At 41.6% G+C, this 18,088-nt stretch overlaps 1 protein-coding gene across 1 annotated transcript; it reads right to left on the bottom strand.

Moving 5' to 3' along the window:
* Positions 1-16,969: 16,969 nt before the first annotated feature.
* LOC133052212 (protein FAM209-like) lies at positions 16,970-17,877 on the bottom strand. Its single transcript, XM_061136979.1, has 2 exons — positions 17,872-17,877; positions 16,970-17,662 (listed from the first exon to the last, which is right to left on the bottom strand). The coding sequence occupies exons 1-2, from the start codon at positions 17,875-17,877 to the stop codon at positions 16,970-16,972; spliced, it is 699 nt and encodes a 232-aa protein (XP_060992962.1).
* Between the last annotated feature and the right edge of the window lie 211 nt (positions 17,878-18,088).

Raw genomic sequence — 18,088 nt, 5'->3', positions numbered from 1 at the left:
TGGTACGTATACACAATGGAATATTACTCAGCCATTAAAACGAATATATTTGAATCAGTTCTAATGAGGTGGATGAAACTGGAGCCTATGATACAGAGTGAAGTAAGCCAGAAAGAAAAACACCAACATAGTATACTAACGCATATATATGGAATTTAGAAAGATGGTAATGATAACCCTGTATGCGAGACAGCAAAAGAGACACAGATGTATTGAACAGTCTTTTGGACTCTGTGGGGGAGGGTGAGGGCGGGATGATATGGGAGAATGGCATTGAAACATGTAAATTATCATATGTGAAACGAATTGCCAGTCCAGGTTCGATGCATGATACAGGATGCTTGGGGCTGGCGCACTGGGATGACCCAGAGGGATGGGATGGGGAGAGGGTGGGCGAGGGGTTCAAGATGGGGAACACATGTACACCCATGGTGGATTCAAGTCAATGTATGGCAAAACCAATACAATGTTGTAAAGTAAAATAAAAAAATTAATTTATTTTTTAAAAAGTGCTTTAAAAAGCATCAAGTATGTACACAGTAAAGTATTTAGATATGGATCTTACATGCCCAGATAATGGTATGTGACCAGAATTTTTATAAATCAAACCACATATTAATATTTTAACACTTTGTTACACAAGTTTGAAAGAACTTTACAGTGGACATCCATGTCCCCACCATGTCCTTGATTTTTAAAGGCACTGTTCAACAATAGTTTTGCAAAAGAAACTAGCTAAGCAGATTGATATTCATCATTTTCTGTAATTTGTGCTCATCTTCCTAGTGTTGCCTCTCTAGCCCTTTTGCATTGTCTTACAAAGAAATCTTTACCTGGGGGAGAAGCCAGAATGTGTTTGCTCCCAACAAAATGTAGTTTCTCTTTGCTTATCAAGGTTGGGCCTAGAATGCTCTTGGCTAGAAAAGGCAGGAGAATAATTGGACTAGATCAGTGAAGGAAGGCACCAGGAAGATGTGGTCCAGTTGGATAAATTGTAATCCACCTCTTTCTGGGATCACACAGAAAAGAAGATGCTATCTTTGGATGCCCATTCCTTACAAAAGTCCTTTTCAATTCACACCCTCTACTATGGGGGAAGTACTAGAAGGCAAGTGAGATCCGCTTAACAGATGAACAATAAAGCTTTTGTTAATAAAAGGAGAGAATCAGAATTCTATTTATGAAAACCAGCCAAGCAATCTCGCCATAGGTAAATTAAAGCCCTCTGAAACACAGCAATCTTAACCAGCCTTGGTAAACATGCCGAGATGAATGGGGATTGTGACCTTTTTCACAGGAATGACCACAAAGTTCTATACAACTTGAGCACGCCTCAGTAGACGAATGGTTGAATAAATCCTAGTAGAATCATGTTATGGACTATTATGTAGCTATTTGAAGAGATGAGCCAGATCTATGACTACTGGTGTGCTGGGAGGTCTGTGATGTACTCGGTGTTTGTTGTTTTTTTTTTGTCATTGTTGTTTGTTTTTACTGGGGTCTAGTTGCTTTACAATGTTATATTAGTTTCTGCTGTACAACAAAATGAATCAGCTATATGCATACATATATCCCTTCCCTCTTGGACCTCCCTCCAGCCCCCACATCCTACCCATTAAAGACATCACAGAGCACTGAGCTGAGCCCCCTGAACTATACAGGAGGTTCCCACTAGCTACCTATTTTACAAATGGTAGTGTATATGTGTATATATATGTGTAAATCCTACTCTCCCAATTTGTCTCACCCTCCCCTCCTCCTCCATGTACACACATCCATTCTCTACATCTGCATCTCTATTGCTGCCCTGCAAATAGGTTCATCTGTACCATTTTCCTGTATTCCACTAAAAACAGAACTACCATATGACCCGGCAATCCCACTATTAGGCATATATACCCTGAGACAACCCTAATTCAAAAAGACACATACACCCTGATATTCACTGCAGCACTATTTACAATAGCCAGGACGTAGAAGCAACCTAAATGTCCATCAACATAGGAATGAATAAAGAGGTGGTACAATGGAATATTACTCAATCATAAAGAGGAATGAAATTGGGTCATTTGTAGAGATATGGGTGAAACCAGAGCCCATCATACAGAGTGAAGTAAGTCAGAAAGAGAAAAATACCACATACTAACACATATATGTGATGTACTTAAGTGCATAAGGCAGGCTGCAGAGAAATGTGTATCTCATGATCCCATTCTACTACAAACACCAAAATCTCCAATCACAAGCTCTGTGCCTGCATGCATGTACACAGGAAGGCAGTGGGAGGATTCAGACTCAGGCTGTTACTATTGCTTATTCTGTAGAGAGGAAAAGGAGAGGGGAGCACATTGCTTATTTTGCTTCATATGCCTGTGTATTGTTTCACTGGTTGCACTGAAGATGTGGAACGTTTATAATCTCTGAAAAAGTTGAATTCAATTCCTATTTTTTAAAAAAAGAAAACTTTCCATGGGTCTTAGAGGACTCCTCTCCCCTCCATTGCATCCCTGCTTTCTTTTTTTTTTTTTTTATTATTATTTTTTTTTTCCAGTGGGTTTTGTCATACATTGATATGAATCAGCCATGGATTTACATGTATTCCCAATTTTCTCCCCTATCTTTCATGTCTACAGTTAGGGACAAGAGAAGTTATTTCTCACTTGGAGACGCTTGCCTCCTTTGCTGCTGAAGCATTTTCATACCAGGAAACGTGAAAGGTGAAGGGTGAGGGAATGGGGAGAGCTTTAACCAGGCTTCATCCCCTTGCCCCTTGCCAACATTCCTGGAAAACAGAAATAAGCTACACGGAAAGTCAGACACAGCCTGGTGCATAAACAATTTTGGAGTGAATAAGAAGCAAATTGTGTTTGCTTCAAATTTTACCCTGGTGGTCCAGTGGCTAAGACTCCCACACTCTCAATGCAGAGGGCCAGGGGGTCAGGGAACTAGATCCCATATGCCGCAACTAAGAGTTCAAATGCTCCATCTAAAGAGCTCAAGCTTCTCCTCTGGTGAAGGAAATGGCAACCCACTCCAGTACTCTTGCCTGGAAAATCCCATGGGAGGAGCCTGGTAGGCTACAGTCCATGGGGTCGCAAAGAGTTGGACACAACTGAGCGACTTGACTTGACTTCACTTCAAAGAGCTCAAATGCCACAACGAAGATAGAAGATCCTATGTGCAGCAACTAAGACCTGGAGCACTGAAATAAATAAACAAATTTTAAAAGGAAGCAACTGATCTAATGAGGTGGATGAAACTGGAACCTATCATACAGAGTGAATTAAGTTAGAAAGAAAAAGACAAATACTGTATATTAACCCATATATATGGAATTTAGAAAGAAGGTAACAACGATCCTACAGGCAAGACAGCAAAGGAGACACAGATGTAAAGAACAGACTTTTGGACTATGTGGGAAAAGGCAAGGGTGGGATGATTTGAGAGAACAGCACTGAAGCATGTATATTACCATATGTAAAACAGATGACCAGTGCAAGTTTGATGCATGAAGTAGGGCACTCAAAGCTGGTGCTCCAGGACAACCCACAGGGATGGGATGTGGAGGGAGAGGGGAGGGGGGTTCGGGATGGGGAGACACATGTGCACCCATGGATGATTCATATCTATGTATGGCAAAAACCATCATAATATTGTAAAGTAATTATCCTTCAATTACACTGAGTTTCAAAGTCATGCCTTCATTTCAAGGAAAGGGGGGAATTGGCAAACCTTTTGGTCCAGGAGGCCCAACAGCCCAAACTGCCTGCCCCTGGCTGCTACTTCCCTCTCCCTTTTGCATTCTGCCTTTCATCCAAGAAAAACAAGTCACAAAAAGTGTCATCACCTTTTGAGCATGTGCTGTGAGGCCAGCACTGACACTATGCAAGGCATTGTCGGCCATACCATGTCAAGTTAACGTGCTCGACAACCCCTGTGATAGATAGGCTGTGATTCTGGGGAAATGGACTAGGCCAGAGCCATCTTTAGAAGGCTTTAACTGGCTTTATTTAATCCTTTGCTGTACCAAAGCCTGAGGAGTCCCCTAGCACTCTCCCAACTATACTTGATGAAAGACACAGAAGGGAGTTCAGAGAAGTTCAGTTCAGTTCAGTCACTCAATCATGTCTGACTCTTTGTGACGCCATGGACTGCAGCACCCCAGGCTTCCCTGTCCATCACCAACTCCTGAAGCCTACTCAAAGTCATGTACATTATGTCAGTGATGGCATCCAACCATCTCATCCTCTGTTGTCCCCTTCTCCTCCCGCCTTCAATCTTTCCCAGCATCAGGGTCTTTTCCAATGAGTCGGTTCTTCACATCAGGTGGCCAAAGTATTGGAGTTTCAGCTTCAGCAACAGTCCTTCCAATGAATATTCAGGACTGATTTACTTCAGGATAGACTAGTTGGATCTCCTGGCAGTCCAAGGGATTCTCGAGCCTTCTCCAACACCACAGTTTAAAAGCATCAATTCTTTAGTGCTCAGCTTTCTTTATAGTCCAACTGTCACATCAATACATGACTACTGGAAAAACCATAGCTTTGACTAGACAGGCCTTTTTTGGTAAAGTAATGTCTCTGCTTTTTAATATGCTGTCTAGGTTGGTCAGAGCTTCCAAGGAGTCTTTTAATTTCATGGCTGCAGTCACTATCTGCAGCATTTTGGAGCTCCCAAAAAATAGTTTCTCACTGTTTCCCCATCTATTTGCCATGAAGTGATGGGACCAGATGCCATGACCTTAGTTTTCTGAATGGTGAGCTTTAAGCCAACTTTTTCACTCTCCTCTTTCACTTTCATGAAGAGGCACTTTAGTTCTTCTTCGCTTTCTGCCATAAGGGTGGTGTCATCTGCATGTCTGAGGTTATTGATATTTCTCCCGGCAACCTTGATTCCAGCTTGTGCTTCATCCAGCCTGGCATTTCCCATGATGTACTCTGCATATAAGTAAGCAGGGTGACAATATACATCCTTGACGTACTCCTTTCCGGATTTGGAACCAGTCTGTTGTTCCATGTCCAGTTCTAACTGTTGCTTCTTGACCTGCATACAGAGAAATTGGCTAGTGCTTAAAAGATCACACAGCCTTGAAGAGCAGAAATGGAAATGGCTTGTCCGGGATTTGATTAAGTCCGAGGAACTTGCTACTTCCCAGGGTTATTACAGAGCACCTCAGGAGCTCCAGTTCCCAACTTGCAACTGTGCAGCTCTTACACAATCCCAGGAAGCCATTTATTCATGATAGCAATTCCTGACATTGACATAGCACTTTACATTTTGCAAACGTTCCCTGTATCATTGTATATCTTATACTCACAAATCTGATGGATATCAGACAAGAAAATTACCCCAATTATATAGATGAAGAAACATTTTCAGAGGGGTTACATGACTCAGCCAAAGTTATAAAGCCAGGAAATTCATGATCCAGAACTAAAATGTAGGAGGCAGTGAATGAAGGAAGCTACTGTATGTGGTTGCTACACATTTTTTTTCTTTCTGTTCAGCCAACTAAGTAACATCTATCCTGGGATTATGAGGGCACAGTATTACTTAGTGGCATAAACATGGATTTTGATACTTATTTACCAAGTGGCCCTGGATGAGTCACTCACCAGCTCTGTGCCTGAATTTCTTCATCTATAAAATGTAGATATATAACAAAACTGCCTACCTCCTTGAGTCATTGTAAGAACTCTCCTATGAGATAAATCATATAGAGCAGTTATGAGTTCAGGGCATTTAGCACAGTGCTTTGCATCATGGAAGAATTCCATACCTATCAATTATTCTTTTTCTATTTTAAAATACTCAAGATGTGGCTCTTATTCACTAGTACAAATACAAAGTAGATTGTGAGGCTGTGGAGCCTGCCAAGGTTATTTTGTAATAGATGCTTTGATACAGAGCACATTTATTCAAAAGGAAGAGGAGCCCAAAGATGGAAGACATGATCACAAAAAGTGCTCTGAGAGGCCATTCAGTTCAGTTCAGTCACTCAGTTGTGTCTGAATCTTTGTGACGCCATGGACTGCAGCACACCAGGTTTCCCTGTCTATCACCAACTCCTGGAGCTTCCTCAAACTCATATCCATTGAGTCGGTGATGCCATCCAACCATCTCATCCTCTGTCGTCCCCTTCTCCTCCTGCCTTCAATCTTTCCCAGCATCAGGGTCTTTTCCAAGGAGTCAGTTCTTCGCATCAGGTGGCCAAAGTACTGGAGTTTCAGCTTCAGCATCAGTCCTCCCAATGAATATTCAGGACTGAATAGTTTGTAGTAATCCCTTTTGCGTTGTCTGCTGTCCCTGGGGCCACTGGAGGGCGAAGCAACAATGGGTTGTGCCTGTTTTCATCCATATCAAAAAGTGGCTTTACCAGCTCCAACCTGAACTCTTTGTCAGTGCCACCCTTCAGAGCTGGCACCCTTCCAGTGGGTCAACACACTCCCTCCCTCTCCCTAAATGTAGATGTCAGCCAGAGACACCTACTCCTGTCTCCCCAAAAGGTAGAAGGGTGGAGTGAGACAGGCCCATTGAAAAAATGGAGGGGGAGGAACCAGGTGGGAATGGGGACAGGTATGGTACAGTGACAGGAAGACTGACAAAAACAAATGAATGCTGCCTCCTCTGGATACAGCCAGTTGAAAGGGGAAACCAACTCTAAAGAACTCAGGGAGCAGGGGTCAGCCAACACTGTGACTGTACTAAATGCCACTGAACTGTTCACTTTCAAATGGTCAATTGCAGGAACTTTGCTGGTGGTTAAGACTCTGCACTCCCAATGTAGAGGACACGGGTTGGATCCCTGGACAGAACATGGCCAAAAAAAAAAAAAAAGGTTAATTACATGTTATATGGATTTTACTTCAATATAAAAAAGAATCCTGGGGCTCACGGCACCACAGTCCCAGAGAGAATTTTTTGCAGACATGGGCCCTGGCCTGGGGTTCAAAGAGCCTCTAACAGGCAATGAATGCCTATTTTTGTCTCTCCTGTAACCTGTCCTCTCTGGGATGCCCACTCGTGTGGTGATAGTGTATGCGTATGTATGAGTGTGTGTGTGGTTTCTCAAAGCAGCTCCTATGACTCTTGACTGCAGGAATTTTCACAAATAACACTTAATCCTTATTAAACCCCCATTCTAAGCCCATCTTTAATCCTCACAGCAATCCTCAGAGGTAGCAACTATTATCATACCCATTTTACAGATGAGAGAATGGAGCCCCAGGAAGGTTCAGGAGTTGCTACAAAGTCACCTAGTAAGTGAAGTGTACAGGCTCAAACCCAAAGCCAGGCACTGAAGCTCTCCACTTCCTGCACCAAACACCTACACTCTGTCAGGTTCAGAACAGTATAAAGTATGTTTATACATATGGGTCTTCCCTAGTGGCTCAGACAGTAAAGAATCTGCCTGCAATGCAGGAGACCTGGGTTAGATCCCTGGGTCGGGAAGATCTTCTGGAGAAAGAAATGGCAACCCACTCCAGTATTCTTGCCTGGAGAATCCCAGGGACAGAGGAGCCTCGTGGGCTACAGTCCGTGGAGTCGCAGAGTCAGACATGACTGAGCAACTAATATACACATATGTCTATACATAGAAGAAACTCAACAAATCCCCATCAAATGAATGCCTCTCTTCCATCTATTAAGCTCCTGCTCAGCTCTCTATCTCATTTGATGTTCAGAGCCCTATAAATTTAATGCTATCATCAGCCCCACTTTACAGATGAGGAACCTAAAGCTCAGAGATGTTAAATAACTTGCTCAAGTTTATACAGCTCTTCGATGGCAACACTCTGATCCAAACTCAGACCTGTCAGCCAGGTCTTTCTCAATTGTCTTCCAGAAACTTCTCTGGGGCTGCCTGCTCAGTAAAGCCCAGCTGGCTTCTTCTGTGCACCCATGTTAGTTGGCCCTGATTTGGATGTAAACAGGGGAGATACAAATAACAGACTGGCAGAGTGGAAGGGCATTGCCATGGGGGAAAGGAGGGAGGCAAGGCCTGGAAAATTCTGATGGAGCCAGGGGCTATTCTCCATCTACTCCCACCAGGGGAAAGACATTTTGGCTCCTCTTATAAGCAAAAGCAACAAATTCGAAGCATGCCACAGTCAGCATGAAATGGGAATCTTCCTTGGACATCTGATTCTAAGAAATGAGTCTCCACGCTAGGGGAGGCAGCCAGGTTCAGACAGCCTGTACCCTGACACCTCATCAGAATTATGCTGCTCTCTGCCGGAGCCTCAGCTCGGCCCCAACTGTCACCCACCAGGAGGGGCTGAACTTCCCCTGTGACCTGTATCATGGGCTCAGTTTTGCTTCATACCCCCCTTCCATGTGCTGCCAGCCTTTGTTTCAGCTTCTTCCGTTGGGTGCTCCATTCTGTTCTGGGGATCAGAATGATTCTCACAGGGCCAAACCACATGACTCACAGGGTGATGCCATAGTCCAGGGGTCAAGATGGATGGACAACCTATCCACAAAGCTCTGCAGGCCCACCCTACTTCACTTAGAGCAGCAGTCCCCGACCTTTTTGGCACCAGGGACCTGTCTCATGGAAGATAATTTTTTCCATGGACTGGGGGGTGGGGGGACAGTTTCTGGATGATTCAAGTACATTACATATTACATTAGTGGTGCAGTTTCCTTCTGTTATTATTACATCAGCTCCATTTCAGATCATCAGGTGTTAGATCCCAGAGCTTGGGATTTTCCTACGCTGCTGAGCCCAGAGGAGATGGTTCCAAAAAATGTGTTGATTGATCCACCTGTGTTGACAGGTGGATGGCAGGGTGATTCAGTCCTAGAGCTTTGCTATTCCAGGTGTGGCCCATGGACCAGAGGCACTGGCATCACCAGAGAGTCTATTAAAAATGCAGAATCTCAGGCCTCAGCTCAGACTTCCTGAATCAGAAACAGTTTTTAACCAGACTCCCAGGAGATTTACATGACCATTAAAGAGAGAGATGGAAAAAAAAAAGAAAAAAAAATGAAAAAAAGAGAGAGATGAACTGATGTAGCACAGTAACTCAGAAAGGCTTGCACTGTAACCGCTGTTTAATAGGTACTCATTCTCTGTTTTTCTGAATCCAGTAGTTTCTAAATGTTGTTGTACATTACTTCATCTGGGGTAATTTTTAGAATTTTTTTTAATTTGGAAATCATTTTAAACTAACAGAAGAGTTCTAAGAATAGCACAAGGAACCCTTGTCAGCTGGGTAAACCCTCACCCAGATTTGCCCAATGTTAGCATTTTGCCATATTTGCTGTATTCATCCCTTGTTATGTTTCTACATGTTATTTTCCCCTTTAATCCATTCACCTAAATTGCAGACATCATGTTCTTCACTCCTAAATACTTTAGCATGTATTTCCTAAGAACAAGAACATCCTCTTAGGTAACCACAATCCGGTTATCAAGTTCAGAAGTTTTAACACTGATACAGCAATATGATCTAATATACAGTCCATACTCAAATGTGGTCAATCAGCTCAATGGTGTCCTTTATGGCAATTCTGGTTTTCATCTGGAGAGCTTTTATTTATTTATTTATTTATTTATTCATCTGGAGAGCTTTTAAAGTGCTGATGCCATGGTCCCATCCCCACACCGATTAAGAACAATTCTCTGAGGAAGGGGCTTGTGCCTATAATAAATTTTTAATTGGAGAATAATTGCTTTACAATGTTGTGTTAGTTTCTGCTGTACAAAAATGTGAAGCAGCTATATGTATACACATATCCCCTCCCTCTAGAACCTCCTTCCCACCTCCCCACATCCTACCCCTTTAGGTCATCACAGCACTGAGCTGAGTTCCCTGTGCTATACAATTTTAGGCTTTCCAGGAGATTCTAATGTGCAGCCAGGGCTAAGAACCTGTGTGCCATAGGCTTTTTCTGTGGTCCCTAGAGATCACAGGGTAGGAACCGTTGCTAAAAGAGTGAGCCCTGAGTATAATTTGTCTAAGCTCCATGTCTTCTTTAATCTGAGTTCTTTACCAACTGAGCTATGAGGGAATGCAAATCAAAACCACAATGAGGTACCATTACACGCCAGTCAGGATGGCTGCTATCCAAAAGTCTACAAGCAATAAATGCTGGAGAGGGTTTGGAGCAAAGGGAACCCTTTTACACTGTTGGTGGGAATGTAAACTAGTACAGCCCCTATGGAGAACAGTGTGGAGATTCCTTAAAAAACTGGAAATAGAACTGCCATATGACCCAGCAATACCACTCCTGAGCATACACACCAAGGTAACTAGATCTGAAAGAGACATGTGCACCCCAATGTTCATCGCAGCACTGTTTATAATTGCCAGGACATGGAAGCAACCTAGATGCCCATCAGCAGATGAATGGATAAGAAAGCTGTGGTACATATACACAATGGAATATTACTCAGCCATTAAAAAGAATTCATTTGAATCAGTTCTAATGAGATGGATGAAACTGGAGCCCATTATACAGAGTGAAGTAAGCCAGAAAGATAAAGACCAATACAGTATACTAATGCATATGTATGGAATTTAGAAAGATGGTAACGATAACCCTATATGCAAGACAGAAAAAGAGACACAGATGTACAGAACAGACTTTTGGACTCTGTGGGAGAAGGCGAGGGTGGGATGTTCTGAGAGAATAGCATTGAAACAAGTATACTATCAAGGATGAAACAGACCACCAGCCCAGGTTGGATGCATGAGACAAGTGCTCAGGGCTGGTGCACTGGGAAGACCCAGAGGGATGGGATGGGGAGGGAGGCAGGAGGGGGATCGGGATGGGGAACACATGTAAATCCATGTCTGATTCATGTCAATGTATGGCAAAAACCACTACAATATTGTAAAGTAATTAGCCTCCAACTAATAAAAGTAAACGAAAAAAAAATTAAAAAAAAACATCTGAGTTCTGCCATCAGTCATTGCCTATAAAGTCCTTGGACCTTTCTTCACTTCTTCTGATGCCACCACCCTGATGGGAACAAAACAGTTATTTTTCCATGCTGCTATTTCCCCTACAGCCACTTGGCCCCATCCTTTTCTTTATAAGAAATGAAGCCTTGAATGGTATCTGCTCTGGGCTGTGTTCCCCACAAAGCTGTGTCTAACAAGTTGGCTACAACACCTGGAATTACAGAAGAGCAAGGGCAGATGGTGGAAAAGAATTCCAGAGATGCAGCAAATCAGTTAAGGAGAGGGCCAAATTTCTCTTTGGGCTAGCCACAAAGTTTCTCCAGAGTTCAGAGACTGCTTGATTAGAACTAGGCAGTCCTCAAATTACCTTGGTTTGGAAAGCAAGCCACTGAGGTGAGCAGATGTAGCAATCTGCAGCTAGAGTGGACACAAAGGTGATGTACAGATGGGGAGCAATTGAAAAACTCCAGCTAATCCCAGGAGCCAGCAGGCTTTTGCATTTCCTGAAAGAATTTGGGTCAATCTAACTGGTCAGTTTAATTGATTCAATGGATCTCTTCTGTTTCCAGCCATGAGCAGATGAAGGGGAAGCCTGGCATGTCTGTGAGGGAGTTCATGTTATTTAGTTGGCTGGGTCACCCATTTCCTCAGCTTTGAAATAGCACAGCCACCATCACCTCCACCCCTCCTCCCACCCAAACATCTGTGTCACTGCAGCCAAAGAAACTCAGTTTTCTTTGAAAAGGCTCCATCAGAGGAGGCTGAGTCCAGATTTGTATGTGTTGGTGAATATATTCTGGAAGAAAGGTAAAGGCACAAAGCAGATCATTTGGCTTTAAAGCAGCTTTGTCAATGCCTGACAAATTGACTCGCTTTTAGGATATATTGACATTCTTTAATATTCGAGAGAACTAGTCTACTCAGATGGATGGCTTTAACAGATACATCTTTGCAGTTACTCAATGACAAAATATTTGTGAGTGGTTAATGTCTTTCCTCTTCACAGGAACTCAATAACGTGCCAAATGAGATCATTCCCCCTGGCCCAGGACTTGAGAACATTTTGAATTGTGCTCATCCTGACTGGGCTTCCCTGGTGGCTCAGCTGGTAAAGAATCCGCCTGCAATGAGGGAGACCTGGGTTTGATCCCTGGATTGGAAAGATTCCCTGGAGAACTCTAGTATTCTGGCCTGGAGAATTCCATGGACTGTATAGTCCATGGGGTCGCAAAGAGTCAAACACAACTGAGTGATTTTCATTTCACTGATTGGGAACTAAAGAATACTCAACTTATTGCCAAAGTCCAAATGGAGGGCACCCAGTATTACTAGACAACTGTTAGAAAATTCCTCAATTAGGACCCCGTGTATACTGTCATTGCCATTTCTAACATCTCCCTCACCAGAGGACTCCATGTCTGATTACAGATTTTGGTCCCTGCCAGTAAGACAGAATGTGCTTAAATTTGATCAAAGATGTGTGACTTGCACATATCTCAAATTTTTGTACAAAAAGGCCAGCTTCGGGAAATGTTTTCATAGAGTATATTTCACATAGCTTAATTCAAGCTAGCAAAGGGATTGTCTTTCACATTAGAACTATTAAAATTTGGTTAATATTCTCTCCAACCATGAATTTTCATTTTCTGGTTACTTAGTATGTATATTAAATATATACATTGTATGCATCCCCTGGAGAAGTAAGTGGCAACCCAACCAGTATACTTGCCTGGAGAATTCCATTGACAGAGGAGCCTGGTGGGCTACAGTTCATGGGGTCACAAAGAGTTGGACGTGACTGAGTGACTAACACTTACTTTCACTGCATAGCCAGAAATGAGCCAACACTAAACAAACTTTAAAAGTACACAGGCTCATCCTTCCAAAACTAGTATCTCCCACATATTTTTGAAATACTATGGAACATCTTGAATCCTAGGCCTATCGGTTCAGTTCAGTTCAGTCGCTCAGTCGTGTCCGACTCTTTGCGACCCCATGAATCACAGCACGCCAGGCCCCCCTGTCCATCACCAACTCCCCGAGTTTACTCAAACTCATGCCCATCGAGTTGGTGATGCCATCCAGCCATCTCATCCTCTGTCATCCCCTTCTCCTCCTGCCCCCAATCCCTCCCAGCATCAGGGTCTTTCCCAATGAGTCAAGTCTTCACATGAGGTGGCCAAAGTACTGGAGTTTCAGCTTCAGCATCAGTCCTTCCAATGAATACCCAGGAATGATCTCATTTAGGATGGACTGGTTACTTGTACTCAAAATTATCTACAACCCCACCTTTTTCTTGGTGTCTCATTTCCGAAGGATCTTATTTGCTACTAGTAAATTACTAAATTCATAGGCTCAGTTCAGTTAAGAATTGCAAGGATATATTTCAGAGAAATGACTAATGATATGAGCATTTTGGCATGAAAAATTAACAGTGGGAAAATAAGCTTCTTTCGTGAAGTTCCAGAGTTATTACTGAATAAGATATGTTGTCATTTTCAAAAAACTTAATGTGCTATTTTTCTATAACTTAAAACATCCAATAAGAAATGTGTAAAAGAACTAAGATCACATGCATCTCAGGAAAGTCTTTGTTTCTAATCTCAAACTTACTAAGATTCTACAATGAGATAGCCATCAATGCAAAAGAAATCCGTCATCAATAACAGGGTTAAGATTGCATATAAAAAGTAAAAAAAAACAAAACAAAACAACATTGTAAATCAACTATGTGCTGTGCTTAGTCCCTCAGTCATGTCCAACTCTTTGCGACCCCATGGACTGTATTTCAACTTTAAAAAAGAAGATTGCATGTCAAATACATAAAAGAATGTATATTTTGAGGATGTGGCTAAAAACTCACCATGTCCACTTTAAACACTGCATTGACTAATAACAAGATATAATTCTGGGCATGATTTTCTCAATGTCAGTTCCACAGAGTCTCAGATCTCTTATATTAGTGACAAATATGAAAAACACAGAACAAGTTAGTGTTCTTTCTGATTCCATATATGTTTTTTTTCCATTTATTTTTATTAGTTGGAAGCTAATTACTTTACAATATTGTAGTGGTTTTTGCCATACATTGACATGAATCAGCCATGGATTTACATGTGTTCCCCTTCCTCCATGTATGTTTAGTTAATTGAGTTCTTTTTCTCTCTGCCTGTTTTATCTCCATAGCCCTTAGTGATTACATGATATATTTGGCTTCTTTGCTTATCTCTACCTAAATTGAGAACAAAATATAAATTCCATGAGGACAAGGAAATTTTTTTACCACTGTATCTCCAGTGCCTGAAACACTCTGACACATAGTAGGTGCTTAACTGATGTATGAAAGAGGATACCACTATATTAAGAGAGATAACAAACACAGATTCTATTATAATGAAACAACATAAAAGGAGATAAATGATTGACAAAAATGCCATTATTATTTGTATCTATATCTGAATATGCATTTATAGGCCTTTATGTGAAAGAGCAATGCTGAGTTAATTTCCTTCCATTTCAAATAATGACTAATATTTATATTGATAAAGCTAGTATACCGTGGAGTACAATAATATTTTGCCTCATTCTCAATGTTTTTTAGTTTATATTGCTATTTTTGTCTTCTGTGAAAGTTTATTTTTTAAAAAATTTTTTATTTTATATTGGAGTATAATTAGTTAACAATGTTGTGTTAGCTTCAGATGTACAGCAAAGTGATTCAGTTACACATGTATCTATTCTTTTTCAAATTCTTTTCCCATTTAAGTATTACAGAGTATTCAGCAGAGTTTTCTGAGCTATACAGTAGGTCCTTGATGGTTATCCATTTTAAATGTAGCAGTGTGTACATGTCAATCCCAAACATTTAATATATCTTTTATCATAAGTCACTTTAAATCAGTGTTGGAAGTAAACAGAATGTATGTTTTACAAATGATAACATATTAATTAGAGAAATATTCATTAGGCACAGCACCAGACCCTTGAAAACTAGTGTCTTGTTTAAGATTTCTGTTCTCTTGAAAATCAAAAGCAAATATTGATTAAAATAGTCTTCTCCCCAAGAAAACTAGCACATTCTCTTTACTGACTGAAAAACAAGAATGCTGATAACTGAACTATAACAAGACTCTAAATTAGACTAGTTAAAACTGAATACTAGATTTTCTATAAATCTATGTTCGATTGAGGTGCTTGCTAATATATCTTCTCTGATTATATAGACTATATGCAAGAATATTTGGACTTTCATAATTACAAAATACACTGAGAGAAAATTATTTTTGCTAGCAAATAGCAAGTAGTTTAGTTACGGTTCTTTTAAAAATATATCTCCCTTAGTAACTATATCAACATATTTTATGATTGTTCCCTCTTTCTAACATTATATAAATGGATTCATTTGAATCTCAGTGGAGAAAAGGCACAGACTATAAAAATACTTGAATAATGAGCATATAGTTTTTCAAAACCATATGAAGAAGACATAAGATAAAGTCAAGATTCTGATAAAATACCTATATGCTTGTAAGTAAAACTTCAGGGTAAATGTACTACTGCAACTGCAACTGGTACTAATATAGCTTTGGTTAACATCTAGCAAGTATATAAGAAAATCAAAACAAACCAAAAAAAAAGAAAAGGGAGAAGTTCATGTTAAACTTACACTTTTGTGTGGAGCCACTAAACATTAGTGGACAAAGCAATACTCAAGAAAAGAAAATGTGGTCAGTATTGTTCAATTAAAAATAAGTATTTTCCAACATACATGATTTAAAGTTATGAGTCCTTCATGAAAAAATTATTAGAGGACTAATTTAGCAAAGTAATAACTGATGGTATAAACAGCAGCAGGAGTTTCCCTGAGCAGATGATCTATTTAAACCTCAGATTAAAGATAAAATGCCTGAAGAATTTATGGTAATAAAACACAATGGAAATATGGAAATAAGATAACTTTTTAGAGTAGACTGGTGAAAATAATGAGATACCATTACACACTAACTGGAATGGCCAAATACAAAAATCTGACAAAACCAATTACTGGCAAAGATGAGGAACAACAGGAACTCTCATTTGTTGTTAGCAGGAATGCAAAATGGTACAGTCACTTTAGAAGCAATGCCTTACATAGCTAAACATTGTCATACTGTATGATCTAGCAATTTTGCTCCTAGATAGTTCACCAAATGATTTGAAAGCTAATGCCCACACAAAAACATGCATATGAATTTTATAAAGTTTAACTCATACTCTCTCTCACACACACAGACACACACACAAATTAGAGGCAACCAAAATGTCCTTTACTAGCTGAATGTTTAAACTAACTACGGAACATCAATATACAGAATATTATTCAAGAACAAAAGGAAGTGAGCTATCAAATCACAAAAAGAAATGGATGAAACCTGAATGAATGTTATTAAGCAAAATAGCTAGTCTGGAAAAGGTTATACACTGTGAAAGTGAAAGTCGCTCAGTCATGTCCAGCGCTTTGAGACCCCATGGACTGTACTGCTGTTGCTGCTTGCTGCTAAGTCGCTTCAATTGTGTCCGACTCTGTGCAACCCCATAGAAGGCGGCCCACCAGGCTCCCCCATCCCTGGCATTCTTCAGGCAAGAACACTGGAGTGGGTTGCCATGTCCTTCTCCAATGCATGAAAGTGAAAAGTGAAAGTGAAGTAGCTCAGTAGTGTCCGACTCTTCAAGATCCCATGGACTGTAGCCTACCAGTCTCCTCCCTCCATGGGATTTTCCAGGCAAGAGTACTGGAGTGGGGTGCCATTGCCTTCTCCACCATGGACTATACAGTCCATGGAATTCTCCAGGCCAGAATGTTGGAGTGGGTAGCCTTTCCCTTCTCCAGGGGATCCTCCCAAGCCAGGGATCGAACGCAGGTCTTCCAGTCTGGAAAAGGTTATACACTGCATGATACCAATTACACGACATTCTATAAAAGGTAAAACTGTAGCGAGAATAAAAAATATCAGAAGCTTTTTTCCTTTTGCTTCAGAATACTTTTATTAGTTTGGATATATTTTGTCAACACTCAACTACTCCTCTTCTTCGATGTGCAAATCCACTCCATCGGAGTCTCCGGTGTTCCATACCTCATATACTGTAACGTTATTCTGTGCGTCAGCAGAAACCTCGATATTGGGACGTTGGCGTTCCTCACCAGTTGCCGAATTGAATTTCAGATTCTGCACCGTGGACACAAGGTTCACAAGTTCCTTCTCAACCTGGGTTAAGGCACCGCACATAGAGTCTTTGTGGGGGGAAGCCTTTATCTTCTTTCTTCCTGGAGAACAGCCCCGATGGACACAAGGAGTGCACACGTTACTCTCGTCACTGCCTCCTGGAAACTGCAGGATCACCAACAACATGAAGAAGAGTAAAAGCCAGTGTGACTTGCTCCCAAACCAGCCTGGGGCATGCTCTGGTTGATTCTGCCGAATCCGGAAGTGCCTTCCGCTGGGCACCATCCCCGGAAGTTCTTCGGCTTCATCTCTCAGAGCATAAAACACATAGGCAAAGATAAACGAGACAAACATAGGCCAAAAAATGAACCATATTACAGACCGCATCGTGAGCTGAGACGAAGTGGCTCCTGGTGCGCTGGTCTGCCCTGGCACCTGGAGACTGAGGACCAGGCAGGGCTGGGCCCTTGGTGACGTCACAGAGGGCCCCGCCCCACCAGAACCCCTGTGGCCGGGGTATGACTTCAGGGCAGAGGGTAAGGAGGCCTGCAGGGGTCAACCGGGAGTGGGGCTTAAAGGGCCATGGCGACATTTCCAGTGGGCAATTGAAAAAGAGGCGAGGAGTGACAGAATGCCATCTCCATGCCAGTGTATTCTTTCTGAACCTGCTGTTCTACTGGGAGGGTCGGTCCATCTTCTATTTTTATTTTTCCATTTGTTGAATCCAGACACTGTGGTGGGCAGAGCAGACTCACGGCCATGTGCCCCTGTGGAGCAGAGAGCCAAGTGGGAAAGCAAGATATTAAAGCAGAGGCCACAAACTAGGAGCCACTGATGTTTTGTGTGGCCTACCGCTGTTCCTAAAAATGACTGTGCTCAGTGCTAAGTCCTGTCTGACTCTTTGCCACCCCATGGACTGTAGCCTGCCAGGTTCCTCTGGAGAAGGAAAGTCAGGGGCATCACCAGTGATGC

Source organism: Dama dama, chromosome X (genome assembly GCF_033118175.1).
Source record: "Dama dama isolate Ldn47 chromosome X, ASM3311817v1, whole genome shotgun sequence".
NCBI lineage: Eukaryota > Metazoa > Chordata > Mammalia > Artiodactyla > Cervidae > Dama > Dama dama.
This window is presented reverse-complemented; position numbering and strand designations above follow the sequence as displayed.